The sequence below is a fragment of the Carettochelys insculpta genome, chromosome 6, assembly GCF_033958435.1.
Source record: "Carettochelys insculpta isolate YL-2023 chromosome 6, ASM3395843v1, whole genome shotgun sequence".
Classification (NCBI taxonomy): domain Eukaryota; kingdom Metazoa; phylum Chordata; order Testudines; family Carettochelyidae; genus Carettochelys; species Carettochelys insculpta.
The window spans coordinates 67,871,853-67,885,893 of record NC_134142.1 but is presented as its reverse complement, the minus strand read 5'-3'; the positions used below and the strand labels follow the sequence as shown (position 1 = coordinate 67,885,893).

The window sequence follows — 14,041 nt, the reverse complement described above, 5'->3', positions numbered from 1 at the left end:
CCGGTGACTCCAAACAATAGTGCCTCTGCAAAGCACGCGGGGCGGCGCTGCCCTTGCCCAGGCCTTTTCCGCCGCGGAAGCACCAGGCGCGACGAGCTGCGGCGGGCAGGAGCGAGGGCTGCTGCAGTGGGAGCGGTTTCTGAGCCCGCTGGCCTCCCCCGCCCGCTGCTCGGGAAACAGGGAGATGAAATTTCGGGGAGGCCGGGCTCGCTTCCTGTCACTGCCCCCGGCCAGCCCGCCTGCAGGCGCCTTCACGGCCCGAAGTGACACAGCAACTTCTGCGTCGCGCTGCCCCCGGCTCCCCCCACGGCTGACCTAGATTCTCTTCACCAACAGGGGCCCAGCCCCAGCCCGCGCCGTTCCGCCCATGGGCGAGCCGGAGCGGGGTCACGTGGTACCGGGGTCACGTGCCGGCACCTCCATTTTGTGGCGCAGCTGCGTCGCGAATTCGCCAGTCGGGAGCCAGCCGCCGCAGAGGAAGGGTCGGGTAGGAGCGTGTTGACTAGCCGATCCGCGCTCCCCTGTCTGGCCTCAGACCGCACCGCGACATCATTGCAGCGCAGGTGGGCGAGGAGCCGGTGGAGCCTGCTAGGGATAGGAGCGTGAGGGGGGATCCCGAGCGGGGCGCAGGGAATGAAGCAGTGGGGAAGGGGCACGATAGGGGTGCCCCGTCCGCGCTGGCGCCTGTTGCGCCGGGGGGGGGCGTGGAGAAGAGCCCGGCTCTGTGGGCAGAGGTGCTGATCGCTGCCGTTCTCCTTGGGCGCGGCTCGGGCGGCCATTTTGTGCAATGGTGATGGCGTCTGCTGTGTTTGCTACTGACTGGGGAACGTTGCGCGCATGTGCGGGGCGCTGAGCTCACCAGCAAAGCCGGGGGTGGAGGGCAGCGCGCTTGGGCTGTTCCAATTGGTGCAGGAAAAGGGGTGGGGTGGGGCTGGCCGCCCCCTTCTCGGAGTTTCCATACTGCGGCATGGCGCGGGGCTCTGCGGCTGCGCAGTGAGGGCGGGGCGGTCGGGGGCGAGGCGCACAAAAGCTGGCGGGGGGGGCGGTGCCGAGGGGCTGTTCCCCCCTCCCCGATGCTCTTCTTTCTCTTACAGCCGATCTAATCGCCACCGGCCACACCATGAGCGGCTGCCGCGTGTTCATCGGGAGGCTGAACCCGGCCGCCCGGGAGAAGGACGTGGAGAGATTCTTCAAGGGCTATGGCCGCATCCGGGACATCGATCTGAAAAGAGGCTTCGGGTTTGTGGTAAGCGCTGTGGCAGCCCAGTGCCTCCCCCCTACACAGGCTGCAGCTGCTGGTGGCCGACTGCTTGGTCCGCGGGCAGATTCCTCCTCTGCCTAAGGGCTGGCCTAGTGTCTACCCTGTTAGCTCCTTCTGCGGGGAGGAGCTGGAGCATAGCTCTAGTTAAATGGCCACTGCTGCGCTTTTGTGATGGGCACTTAGGACACAGGTAAACCAGTTTGTCTCCACCTGTGGTTAGCAGTAGTGATTTAATGTAAATAGACTGTGCCCTGTAGGTTTCCAGTTCTGCTGCCGCCTTTTGTTCCGAAAGTGGTGACTTGCACACTATATATAACTTTTTTCTGAAGCCAGTTTTGCACACACTTAAAACACTGGTGGATTAGTGAAAGTTCCATTTGTTAGTAGCTGGTTGGTTCACTGTTCGATCGACCTAGGATTACTGGTGCTGGTATTTAAGTTAATTTAACTGTAGTGTCAGGTATGGATTTTTCACACCATTTGGTGGTGTAATTATCAAGTTTTAATTCCTCTTGGTTTGGACCAGGTTTCATATATGGGGCAGCTGCTTTAAATGTCGCCCCCCCCCCCCCAGTGGTTCAGTAATCTATGTCAGCTACACCAGTAGAGTCCAATAGCAAAACAAGGTTTGCCACACTTTTTTGTGGTTTTCATCCTTGTACATTTGCCACAGCTGGCCCAACTGCAAGCCCTATCAGCCAGGCTCCCCAAGCCTGCCCCTGGTCTCCCTCCCCTAGAGCCAGGCATCCCCATTCCACCCGACTCACTGGAGTCACTGCCAGTGTTGCACCGGAAACAAAGGAGTCACGTGGTTCCAAGCTGGCACCACAGGTGCTGTGCCAGAGAAACTGCAGCAGAGGCTGCTGAGTCTCTCACTGCATGCCTGTCCCACCATGTCATGGGGCATATGTGCAGAGCAGTTGGAGGGGCACTGCTCCTCCCCCGTGTGCAGCTCTCCTGAGCCGCTGAATGGCAGTTCACCACAATCTGCTCTCCCACTTGCCAATGTGGGGAGCATATGGGACACCATGGAACTATATTTGTGGTGGTTTTTCTATTAAGTATTAGTCTCAAATAAGGTGGTGTTCTTACAAAATAGGAATTTGAGGATCCAAGAGATGCGGATGATGCCGTATATGAACTGGATGGAAAGGAGCTCTGCAGTGAGAGGTAAATGTCTTAGTGCTAACAGCATCCAGTATGTTGCTTTTATGCAGCTTTAAAATAAAAGTAGACACGTAAATCAAAGTTTTACATCTCACAAATTTGATTATTCCCTTTGTGCAAAACATCATTTCTGTTGTATTTTTTTGTTAAAGCACAAAGAGTTTATTACAAAGGTACACAGATGAAATGGAATTCTGTCTTTTCATTCAGGGTTACAATTGAACATGCACGGGCCCGTTCCAGAGGTGGTAGAGGCAGAGGGCGATATTCAGATCGCTTTAGTAGCCGCCGTCCACGTAGTGACAGGAGGTACGTACAGTTGAATAATTTTAATGGATGTGATCCACTTAATCTCTCCTTCCCCCAATACTTAGTAACTGCCATTGCCATAGCTATGTGAAATAGGCCAAGTCTACATTACCTGGAAGATCAGCACGCTCAGACCCCTTGCCTATTGTGAGGAGTAAGCAAGGTTGTTGGGAGAAAATCTGCTGTCCTTAGTGAAGACAGCTAGAGTCAATTTATCTGGTTATGTAATTGCCCTAGCTAGAATTGTGTATCTGAAATCAACTTATTTCTTTAGTGTAGGCATTGCCATAGTCATGTTCTGGCTTATTTAATATAAGGTTATTTTGTATTCTGAATCAGTGTACTGGGTCTGAAAACTCTGTTGGCCCTATTAAGTTTGTGAAATACAAGCTGAACCTCTCTAATCTAGCACCCTTAGGACCTGACCAGTGCGGGATGAATTTGATGAACAAAGGGAAGCCAGTATTTTCTAGCACATTGCCAACATTTCCACTGCTTAGAAGACCCTTGGGGTAAATAACAGCACAGAACATTGAGAGCCGGGACTGGTAGCTGTAAAACTTTGAGGCCATGGGAAACTTGACCGTGGTCATTTGACTGACTAAAGTCATGCTGGATTACGGAGTTTGCCAGATGAGAGCATTGCAGATGAAAGAGTGTCCTTGACTTTAAATAGTGAAGATGAAACTGAGTGTTTTTCTACACAGAAATGCTCCACCTGTACGAACAGAAAACCGTCTGATAGTAGAAAATTTGTCTTCCCGAGTCAGCTGGCAGGTTTGTTGAAACATAATTAACTATTTTGCCTTCATTTAATAGGTACGTAATGTAAAATATATTTTATTAAAATATTTTCATTAAAATAAACTTAACTGGAAAATGTTGTTAATGTAAGTTTAAATAACGTTATTTTCAAAATTAATTTAATATGTAAATACTCAATGTAAATATTATTTGAGGAAATTTTTGTATGTTTTTTTTCTTGTTCAAAATCAATTTTAACCACATATTAAACCCTTTATTTGCCAGCCTATCTGTGTCGTTGGCCTTATGACGAGGAGTGCCTGTGGGTTATCCTAATCGTTCTGTCTTGGTCACTCTTGGTTGGGCCTGGTTGACTTTTCCAGTCAGCTCCTGCAATGTAGCAGTTGGCCACCTCTAGATCTGTGTTTGCCGGTCTAGACGTAATCGATGCACTTCCTTAAAGTGCCTGATTGCAGCGATCCCAGAGAGTTAACGAGATCTGATCCTTAAGTTGAGAGCTGTTCCTCCTGTAACGCTTCCGAATAAGAGGTCCTGGTCGAAAGAGTTGAAAGATACGAAATTAGGTGGTCGGTCGGTCGGTCGTTGGAATCCTGATCGCAGTAAAGTGGTCCTTGGTAACTCCACGAGAGTAGAAAATGTCTGCATCCGCCTGTAGTCTGCTAATAGGGAGGGCTGTGCGATTAAAGGCTTCCATCGACTGGGTAGTGTTCTTCAAATGGGTGGCGAAGAGCCAGTCGGGCATGTATCATGACGGTATCTTCGATCGCTTAATGCAGTTTGCTGCTTGGCTAGCCTAGGGAAATTTTAATGCAGGTAAAGTAAACTATATTTTTATGACATATGGGGCACAAAATAATTGGTGTATTGTAAACATTCTGTATGCATATAAGGCTTACTCTATTGCAGTTTCTCTTTACATTTCAAAAATACATAGGTGATATTATACACTCAGCTCCCTATATAGACTAATACTTTCTTTTAATGTTAAAATTATCAGCATTTTGCTTAAAGCAATGTGCTATTTGCATTTATTTCGTGCCCTGATGTAGATAATTCAATAATTCCATTTTGATAGAACCCGAGTATGGCAAGTGCCATGTTTGTAATTTATCTAACATCTTCTCTTTCAGTAGTCATATTCTATCTTTTTATATATATATACATATGTAAGTATTAGTTTTTTCTTTGTATAACAAATTTGGTCTCGTGTTAGGATCTCAAAGACTTCATGAGACAAGCTGGGGAAGTAACCTTTGCAGATGCACACAGGCCTAAGCTAAATGAAGGGTAAGTAGCTGAAGCTTCTTTCAGACTTGCTGAATGTAGGTTACTAAGTTTAGGCATTTTGAATATAATGTTGGAACTGGTAATGGGCGTCCATAGTTTTGTGTGCTCTTGCTGTTTGGAAACATAATTCCACAAGACTTCAGTAAAAAAGCAAAAGTGCTATTGGGGGGGAGAGGGGAAGAATCTTAATTTATAGCTGTTGGTGGAGTGAGTTGACAAGATATTGCAGCAAAATTTTTCAGCTCTGTCACTTGGCTGGTGGGGTGTGATACATGGCACTTAATATGAATGTTCTGTTTTTCTTAAGGGTGGTTGAGTTTGCCTCTTACAGTGATTTAAAGAATGCTATTGAAAAGCTCTCTGGCAAAGAAATCAATGGAAGGAAAATTAAACTAATTGAAGGCAGCAAAAGGCACAGGTATGAGGTTTCTAAAGCTGTAAAAGTTGCAGAGGTACAGAATAAAATACAACTTTTTGTTTTCTTCGAGCATTTTAAATCCGTGTGATTAAAGCACTCAGTCACTAAGAATTGATATAGGAGTAAACCACAAATGTAAGAGGCTAACATGGGTATGTATCATTTTATTAGTAGGTCCAGAAGCAGGTCTCGTTCACGTAGCAGGAGTTCATCGAGGTCTCGCAGCCGTTCTCGTTCCCGAAGCCGCAAGTCTTACACCAGGTCTAGGAGTAGGAGCCGTAGCAAGTCTCGTTCAGTTAGTAGGTCTCCAGTGCCCGAGAAGAGCCAGAAACGAGGTTCTTCCAGTAGGTCAAAATCCCCAGCATCTGTGGATCGCCAGAGGTCTCGGTCAAGGTCCAGATCTGTTGACAGTGGAAATTGAACTATAAATAACTTGCCTGAGGGCCTTTTTAAACCATACTTGCTAAAACTTGTGGTAAGTATGTGATTTTTCTGTGGGAAAGGGTATGGGGGGGTGGGAAGGGAGGGGACAAAATTTGTAGATGTGGACCACCATGGGTATGGATTAAATGTATTAAGTGTCTTTTTTGATAAGCCTTTCCTTGCTCAAATCTTTGTGGTGTTAAGTGTATAGTTTCTGTATATGAACAGAGCTCTTTATAACTAAAGCTAATAATTAATTTTTATACTCAAAGAGATCATCTGAACGTTTTAGTTCCTAAGGTATCGAAACATAAATAGTAATTCAGGATTAGTTTAATGTCTTCAATTAAACTATAGCTTTAGGCATTTAAGAGCTCTACATATTTGCTGTACATAAGCTTTATATCAAAAGATTTTTGTGCTTCAATTGTTTCAGCTGTCAGCAAAATCTATTTTGCTGCTAAAGATTGATAAATAAAACCTTTTATTTTAAAAAGCTGTCTTGTTTTCATTTAAAAAGACTTTTTTCACTAAATGCTTGCGAAGAACTCTGCTATTCTACTCTGATACTAATTTAACACAGTTTTTGTCTGGCTAGAGCTCATGGTGATATTTATGCAGCTCCATGTCTTAGTTCAGAAGTAGAAATAATCAGATTGATAAGTGAAGTGTGAGAGCACAAACACTCTGGTAAATGCCTGTTCCTTGTAGATAAGACAGTTAGCAGTAAGCCCAACTCAATGGACACAAAGAAAAGGTTATACAGTAACATTTAACAATGTTGGGGATCAGTAAGAGATGAGACAAAATAGTGTGCACGCCCATCTCAAGCACTACAGGCAGGTCTGGTTGCTCCATATAAAATGTAGTGAAAAAAGGCAATAAAATGATTATGAAACAGTTTAGGATCAGGATTTGGGGCAATTAAAACAGTCTTTCTGTTGATGAGATGACTTAAGGGAGAGGGTGTTTCATAGACCTAAACAGGGATTGGGATAGAAATGTCCTTCATTACTCTTTTTTTAAAAAAACACATGGCTTCGGCAAACAAAATTAAGATGTGTTCAAAATATACTCCATACATTGGGTGTCTCTTTACCCAGTGTACACTGTGGAATTCTGGCAGGAGATCTTGCAAAGACTAAACCTAGCTTTAAAAAACAAAAAACCCCAACTAATTCATAGGGGAGGCGTCCATCGTATTAACCACTGGGCCAGGGATCATAGCCATACCCATGGTGCGAGATAGGAATGAGCAAGGGTGTGGACTACTTCATTAGCTGTTCTGGTTCTTCCCTCTGAAGCACTCAGGCCACTCTCAAAAAACTTTCAACGCTGCCATCTTAGCCTTTGGTGCATCCCGGTACGGTTGTTCATAAGCCATCTTGCATTTCCCATGTTGTTTACTATCCATGTATAGGAATTCATGTGAGTCCTTATCACAATCAAACTCTGTTCATGTTCTGAAGGTAGTTAAAAACAATTCTGGCAATAGGTTACTCATTTCGATCTGCAAAGGTGATAACTGAGAAGGCCATTAAAAATGCGATTTTGAACTTGATGGGAGGAAACCACTTAAAACTGGGGTGCTTTTAACCCATACTTGTAGCATGGGATGGGCCTCATTTAAAGATGGGGAGGTACTCATTGAGGAAGCGAGTGGCACTTTTCAGACAATGGGAGCCTTTTTCAGAGCACTGAAGATTTCACTAAACCTCAGATCAATGTTAGAAGTCTAGGACAGGGGCTTGGAACCTGTAACTTTGGAGCCACATGCAGCTCATTTAGGAGTCAGTTGCAACTAGAAATAATGGCTGCCAGTTACAGATCATTTTGGGATTCAACAATAGGATATTCTGGGGAAAGACATTCAGATAGAGTTGAATATTGCTTGTCCAACTGATCAGCCACATAATGTGGGCTATATGTTGCTAACTGATCCAGAGTTGACAACTGGAGCCTTAATTGGATTTTTGGTTACTCTTGTGTCCATAGGTCAGTGACAGTTCAAGGGAGTCACAGGTGTGTTGCAGTTAAGATTCCAGACTGCAGAAACAACTTACCTTATGCTTTAAAGGAAGTGATGTTTTGGTTTTTGTAACAAAAAGTTACATTTGCTATTGAATGCTTTTTTTAAATGACCAATTAAATAGGGGTCAGAGTCTTGTTTTCTACTGTGGTATTTGGGTGGAGGATTTATTTCCTTTTTTTTTTTTTTTGTGCAGCCCAGATGGTGCAACTTCTTCCAATGGTAGTATTACTCATCTGTATCAGCATTTTGGCAGCCCCTGATCCCTAGCTGGGTGGTGGGGAGACCCCACAAGCCCTGCAACTGAGAGTTGACTGGGGTGCAGAGGGAGCCCTGCTGGCAGCCCTAGCCACAGGAATTTCAGCTTTCAGGCATGGAGTCATACCAGCAGCCCCAGCTGTGGGAACCTCCTGTCCCCAGCAGTCCCACAGCATGGAGCTGGCTTGCCTTTTTTTTTTTTTTTTTTTTTTTAAAATTGCAGTGTATAAACTTGTCCCTTATGCACAGTATTAATTATTTTCTGTGATAACTTTTCTCTTGGCAGTAAGATTTAGTGTTCAAAGGGGGGGCACCCTAGCTTTTTAGTTACTTTGCTTGGCCTTGGAAATGTGATTGTTGCAATTTCTTACACATACATAGTTCTACTTAAGGTTATACTGTTAACAATGCTCTGTAAATCCTTAGTGGACTTCTGTCAGGCCACGTTATGCCCAAAGTATGTGATGTTTAATTTTGCTTTTATGAAGATGTTATGTTTCCCTAATGTAGTTGGAACTAGAGGCCCAGGTGGCCCCTGTGATGTGGGCAGCCTGCAGCCCATCAGGGGTCTGTGTGTGACCTTTGAGATGCTTTGTTTCAAAATTCAGTTGGTTTCCAAGTACATACCTTTTTCCCTACTAGTATTAATAAAGTGACACTTAAAGCAAGGGTATATAAAATGAGGTACATTCTTATTGTATGCAACCTAGACTGAGAACTACAGGCTCCCTCTGCTTCCAATCAAAGCACCACTGTAGTTCAATCCATACACTGTGTAACCTCTGGGTAGGCAAGTGCAGTTGGCAAATGTACCATATTCTGCAGATTTCCAGAAACTTTATATACCTGTGAGATGAAGAAAGGCCCCTCATTAAGCCTATGTACTAGCCTAGGTTGCTCATCTCTGTTAAAGAGAAATAAGCCATAAGATTTGAAAGTTTGATCTTCTAGCGTGAGATATAAAGGTCTTAAGAATGCATCTGAAGAAGTGAGTTAACTCACGAAAGCTCATGCTCTAAACTTTTCTGTTAGTCTATAAGGTGCCACAGGACCCTTCATTGCTGCTACAGATCCAGACTAACACGGCTACCCCTCTGATACTTAAGAATGCGAGTGTAACAGGCATTCTCCAAATGTTAAAGAGGACTTTCTGATACAGAGCTGTATGTCTATGATGCATACGGTCATAAAGTAAATCAGAGGAAAGCCTGTTATTTCTTTGGGGTGGAATTGGGCAGCACCTGTGCAAAATAAGTTCCCATTGCACCACTCAGGCCTACGGGTTACTTGTCAGGGACCTAAAGGCAACATTTAATTTACATAATGTGTCAGAACTATAGAAACCGTACATCAAAAGTTTGTGGCTTAATATGTGCTTCAGTTCCCCTCATGTAGACTGAGGATAAGAGCCCTCAAGCATATGAGATGCTCTGAGAACTATGGGTCGTCATTATAAGAAACTGTTGCATGCTAAATTATAGACTAGCCAAGGTTGTCTGCTAGGCCTCTGGTTTGGAGATCTTAAGGGGGTACCACTGGTGAATAATAGTTTGGGACTTTTAAACTGTGCATTTGGTCACTTTTCATTCAATCATCCTGTGCTGAGAAAATTCCAGGCTAGAGTTTAGATGTCAATTAGAGAAATTGAATTTTCTAAAGCCTTTTGCCAGCAACACACTGTGCTCAGAAAAAACAGGGCTCGGAGGGGTTTGGCTCTATTAATAGTAGTGACTACTAATAAACTGTGTCATGCTATGGGTTCTAGAGCTCATGGGAACCTCAGAGAAGGGCCCACTGGAAGCACTACACCATTTTCTTAGCCAAAATATGAATATTTTGTAAATGACAAACTTGGTTAGTTCAAAGAGTCTAAAACTATAGCATATGGCCCTGGGTGCCCTTATGAGATTGTCGTTTTGGAGGTAGAAGGGAGCTTGGGAGAGGATCTGCTCACACCTTGCTTAAAAATCAACATTGGTGCCTGTTTCATAGAGAACTGCTGGAGCTGTGCAAACCAGTCACAGAAGATACAAGCTGGAGCTTGGTGGGAACATCTGTGATGTGCTTCTTCAGTAGAATCCCCTGTTGCCTTGTGTTTCTTGAGTAACATCATCCACAGCTATATAGACCATTTTTGCTGCATCTGAAGAAGTGTAAAGAATTTCTACAAGACCACATTGTCTTTAATTTATGTAATTGAAAGGTGAAGCTGCAGCAAAAATGAATGAGTGCAGTAGTGCAGGGATTCCTATTCTGCCCTGAGCAATTCCTGGCCCACTTCAGATCACAAAGAAGCAGAAGGGTAGAGCCATGCAACATAAAAGTGACACTCTCCACCTCCCCACAAGCTATTTTGTTTCAAGTCATTTCATAAACCAGACCTTGATTTGCCTGCAATTTTTAAGCAAAGAGCCCTTTTAACAAAGTGGAAAATGTCACCTTTTTGTTTGTTTCCACTGCATGCTGCTTTTCCATTTCAATGAAGGTCTTTTATCAGCAAAATAAATAAAATTACCACTGCTCCGGGGTGGTAATCAGTCTCTGCCCTGCTTCCCCGAGTAGGTGGAGACAGGCTGCGTGGCCAAGGGTGGGCCTAGGATGGCTGCTGAATGTTCAGCTTGTGTGGCCCTCCCAAGCAGCCCTTGCCCATGAGGCTCAATGGGTTCTAAAACAGTTCCCTACGTGAACCTCAGAGGAACAGCTGTCCTTATTGCCATGAATCTGGCCTAGAACATTTATAACCACAGATAGCAGCTGCTGAATCTGCTTACACACTTCAGCTAGATTTCCCTGCTAGCCTACAACCCCACCCACTTGGATTAAGCATTCTTCACTTCTTGTCCTAAACCATTGCATATTGGTCTAAATGAGCACCATCTGGCAGAGGTAAGTGAATTTATGTTCATTAAGAACTCCAGTGATACAATCAGCTCATTTTCGCTGGCCCCTGTAATGGGGTGAGACCTGTGCTAGAAAGGGTTAAAGGCCAGTAGTTGGCTCATTAGTGACATTTGCTGCACCTAGGAAACTGGAGCCAGTATACGCTGGCTGGTAATCACAGCACAGGATTGGAGCTAGAGCCTGGATGGTTGGTTCCCTTGTTTTGTGTCTTTTGCGAGTTTGTTTTTGAAAAATTGCTCTTTCTGAAAGGGACTAGATGCTTTGCGGTTGTCTGGCGGGAGAGCTACGCTGGTATGTCTGAATAGGGCACAGGAGTTGGTGGGTTGGGGTGGGGGAGGCAGAGAGGGGAGGATTACGGCAGAATAGTCAAAGACTGTGTTGTGTCACAAACAGGTGTGCTCCAGGAGTTGCACCCTGTCATAGTGACCTCATAGTTGTCAAATAGTAGGTAGTATGATGTTACTGTCCAGGGCTGGGTAACAAAATAGGGACAGCAAAAAAGATTTTTATCCCATACTAAAGAGCAGCAGGGAGCTGGGAAATTGACCAGGCGCTGCTGTGACCGGGTCCCTGCTCCCTGAAGCTGAGGGGCTTTTCCCCTGCTCCTCCTCCAAGGTCAGCTTCCTGGCTCCCACAAGCAGAAGGGAGAAGGGAAACTGATAGGGTGCTGCTGCATCTGGCTCCCAGCTCCCCATGGCTGAGTAGGAGCCTGGAAAGTGACCAGGCGCTGCTGCGGTTGGCTGCAGGCTCCCAGGGGCTTAGAGGAGGTGGGAGGGATTCCCACCCACCTTATGCAAAAGTTGAGTCCTTGCAACTGCCACATAACTTGGGGGTTTTACTGTATGTTTCTGTGCAGTATAAAATGAATGTTATGTGCAGACATTTATGCCTTTTTTGGACATGGTCCAATGTTCCTTTGTGAGTGTGCAAGGGTAGGTAGTGACAGGTGGTGTGCATGGGTGAAAATCCTGTCCAGTAAAGCTTCGTGGTCATGAATGTGGGATTTTCCTGAAGTTGCTGCTACCACGAGTGCAAAGTAAGGGCAGGTTTGTGTATGTTAAATTTCTCTTGGAGAGGTTATCAAGGGCTGAAGGCATTGGAAGGATAATTCAGAGTTGTGTAGCAGGAAAGTAACTTTTCTACTTTGTATTTCACTGCTGGTAACTGAATTCTAAAATACCTAGGTCTGCAATGACCAAAAGCCACAACCATACATCAGCTTGTTCAGAGGCCTACGTGATGCAATTTAGTGAGTTTTCCCATGCCTGTTTGAGAGCATTGCCTCTATCAGTGGTTCCGCTTTGGTAGATCCCAGCCAGCCAAAGAATGAATTAGTCCATAAAACTCTCCTCATCACTCATGCCAGTTAAGGGTTGAGGCACATAGGCTAGGGATAATGTAGCGTATCACTGCCTGTGTCATGTGTTTTGTTGTTATAAACAGTAAGCGTCAGTCTCCAGGATTGCTGCTAACACCATTTTACCACATCAAAACCACACTTTTGGGACATGAGGGTGGGAGTTGTGTAGGCTGCCTCTTTTGTGCTCTGACGTCTAGCATCAGCACTGAGCTCATGTTCAGAGTACAATCTCAGCGCGTGTCAGAACTTCCATGCTGAAAGCAACTCATTCAGCACCTCCCAGGATTCAAGGGTCATTGTCTTATACTCTTCCCCTTTACTTTTTCCTGGGCGTTCTAGAAGTGAGGGTGATAAAGGATGTGGGGAGGGACCTACCTCTCACTGAACTTGAAAAGTGAAGATAGCAGGAAACCAGTAAAAGGTGTCAAGGCAGCTGTTCCTAACAGGGATGGTGAGGAGATGATAAAAATACTGTTTCCAACAGTAGTCACAAACAGAAGGGTTGTTGAAACAAATGTTAGAAGAAACACAATTATCCTTGCCTGAAACAGGAGTTGGGATTGATAAGATAAGTCCCCTTTTAAAATTAGCCAAGATATTTGGAAGCAACTGTCTCATTGTCTGTTAGAATGATACCTTCCCAACTTCTAATAATGTAGTGCCTTTACCTCAAAGTACAAAAGCCTCGATTGGAATCTCAACTCGCATTTTGAACACAGGCACCGCTTATGTCCTTATTCTTTTTCCAGTTCACAGCAACATCAACAGCTCAGCAGAGAAAGTGAAGAGAAGGCTATATCCAATTGAAGTGCATAAGAAATTTTGGGATGTCGGGTCTAATCCTCATGATGGGCTTTTTGCTCCTTAGCATAAAACTGGTAGAAGTCCCCAAGCTTGTTTATAATCTTGAAAGATGGTGATGACCAATAGATGTGAACAGGGTCCCAGGCTGGCCATTGTATAACACCTCCCCCTCCCCTCAGTCTAAATGCTGCCCTTAAACTACACTTGGGTTGTGTTCTCAGATCTTGTGGTGATTTGTGGTATGGCCTAAAATAAGTTACTTAACCCTTCCATACTTAATTTTTCCTTCTGTAAATTGGTAATTCTGATTCTTACCTTTTTGATGAGGGGCATGTACTGTGGCTTCTTCTCATTCAGGAGGATGCCAATGGTGCAAGGAATGACAATCATGGCCAAGGAGAGAACTATTCCCTTGTAAGGCAGTTTGTCTTGTATTTGCTTTGGTAGGGCCCTCTTGAGTAAAGATACAGGAGAAGAGGCATCAGCCCAAGGGCCAGGAGTGAGAAACATGTGATCATCACAATGCTGAGATGAAAGAAGAAAATAAAGCAGTAGAACAAAATCATTTGCTGGAATAGTCTCCTCTTTAACTAGGGCGCATACAGCCATCTTCCCTTTCAGCTCACTTTTTCCCAAGTCTTCCCTTTCCTTCAAAGGTTTCCTCAGCCTTACCAGGTGATGAAAGTAACGGCAGGAATAGAAGTGAAGGAAGGTTAAGTAAGTTAGGATGGGCCTGTTCTAGGCTCAAAATAGTGAAAGGTGCATCTCATTTCATAGAAGTTGCCATATTGAATCACACCTGTGGTCCAGCTAGTCCTCGATCCTGTCTCAGCAGTTATGGAATAACCTGACTATAGGGAAACTTTCTTTTCAACCCCCACCCTCGTAAGCTGTCTTATGCCCTGGAGCATAAGGATTTATGTCCTGCCCCCTAAGTATTCACTGCTCTAACTCTGGATGTTCTTTGTATTTATGTAAACAGAGAGCAAAGGTTCAGAAGGTATGCAGAAAAAGCTAAGCTGCTCCATTTTCCCCCTTGCTGTTCCACTTTTATCTTAG

The 14,041-nt window shown here is 44.7% G+C and overlaps 1 protein-coding gene across 1 annotated transcript; it reads left to right on the top strand.

Annotated features, from left to right (window-relative positions):
- The first annotated feature begins 402 nt into the window (after nucleotides 1-402).
- On the top strand, nucleotides 403-6,126 carry SRSF5 (serine and arginine rich splicing factor 5). The gene is made up of 8 exons (XM_074997173.1): nucleotides 403-563; nucleotides 1,095-1,246; nucleotides 2,361-2,431; nucleotides 2,639-2,737; nucleotides 3,445-3,514; nucleotides 4,716-4,789; nucleotides 5,097-5,207; nucleotides 5,379-6,126. The coding sequence occupies exons 2-8, from the start codon at nucleotides 1,121-1,123 to the stop codon at nucleotides 5,626-5,628; spliced, it is 801 nt and encodes a 266-aa protein (XP_074853274.1). The 5' UTR covers nucleotides 403-563; nucleotides 1,095-1,120; the 3' UTR covers nucleotides 5,629-6,126.
- The last annotated feature ends 7,915 nt before the right edge of the window (nucleotides 6,127-14,041 follow it).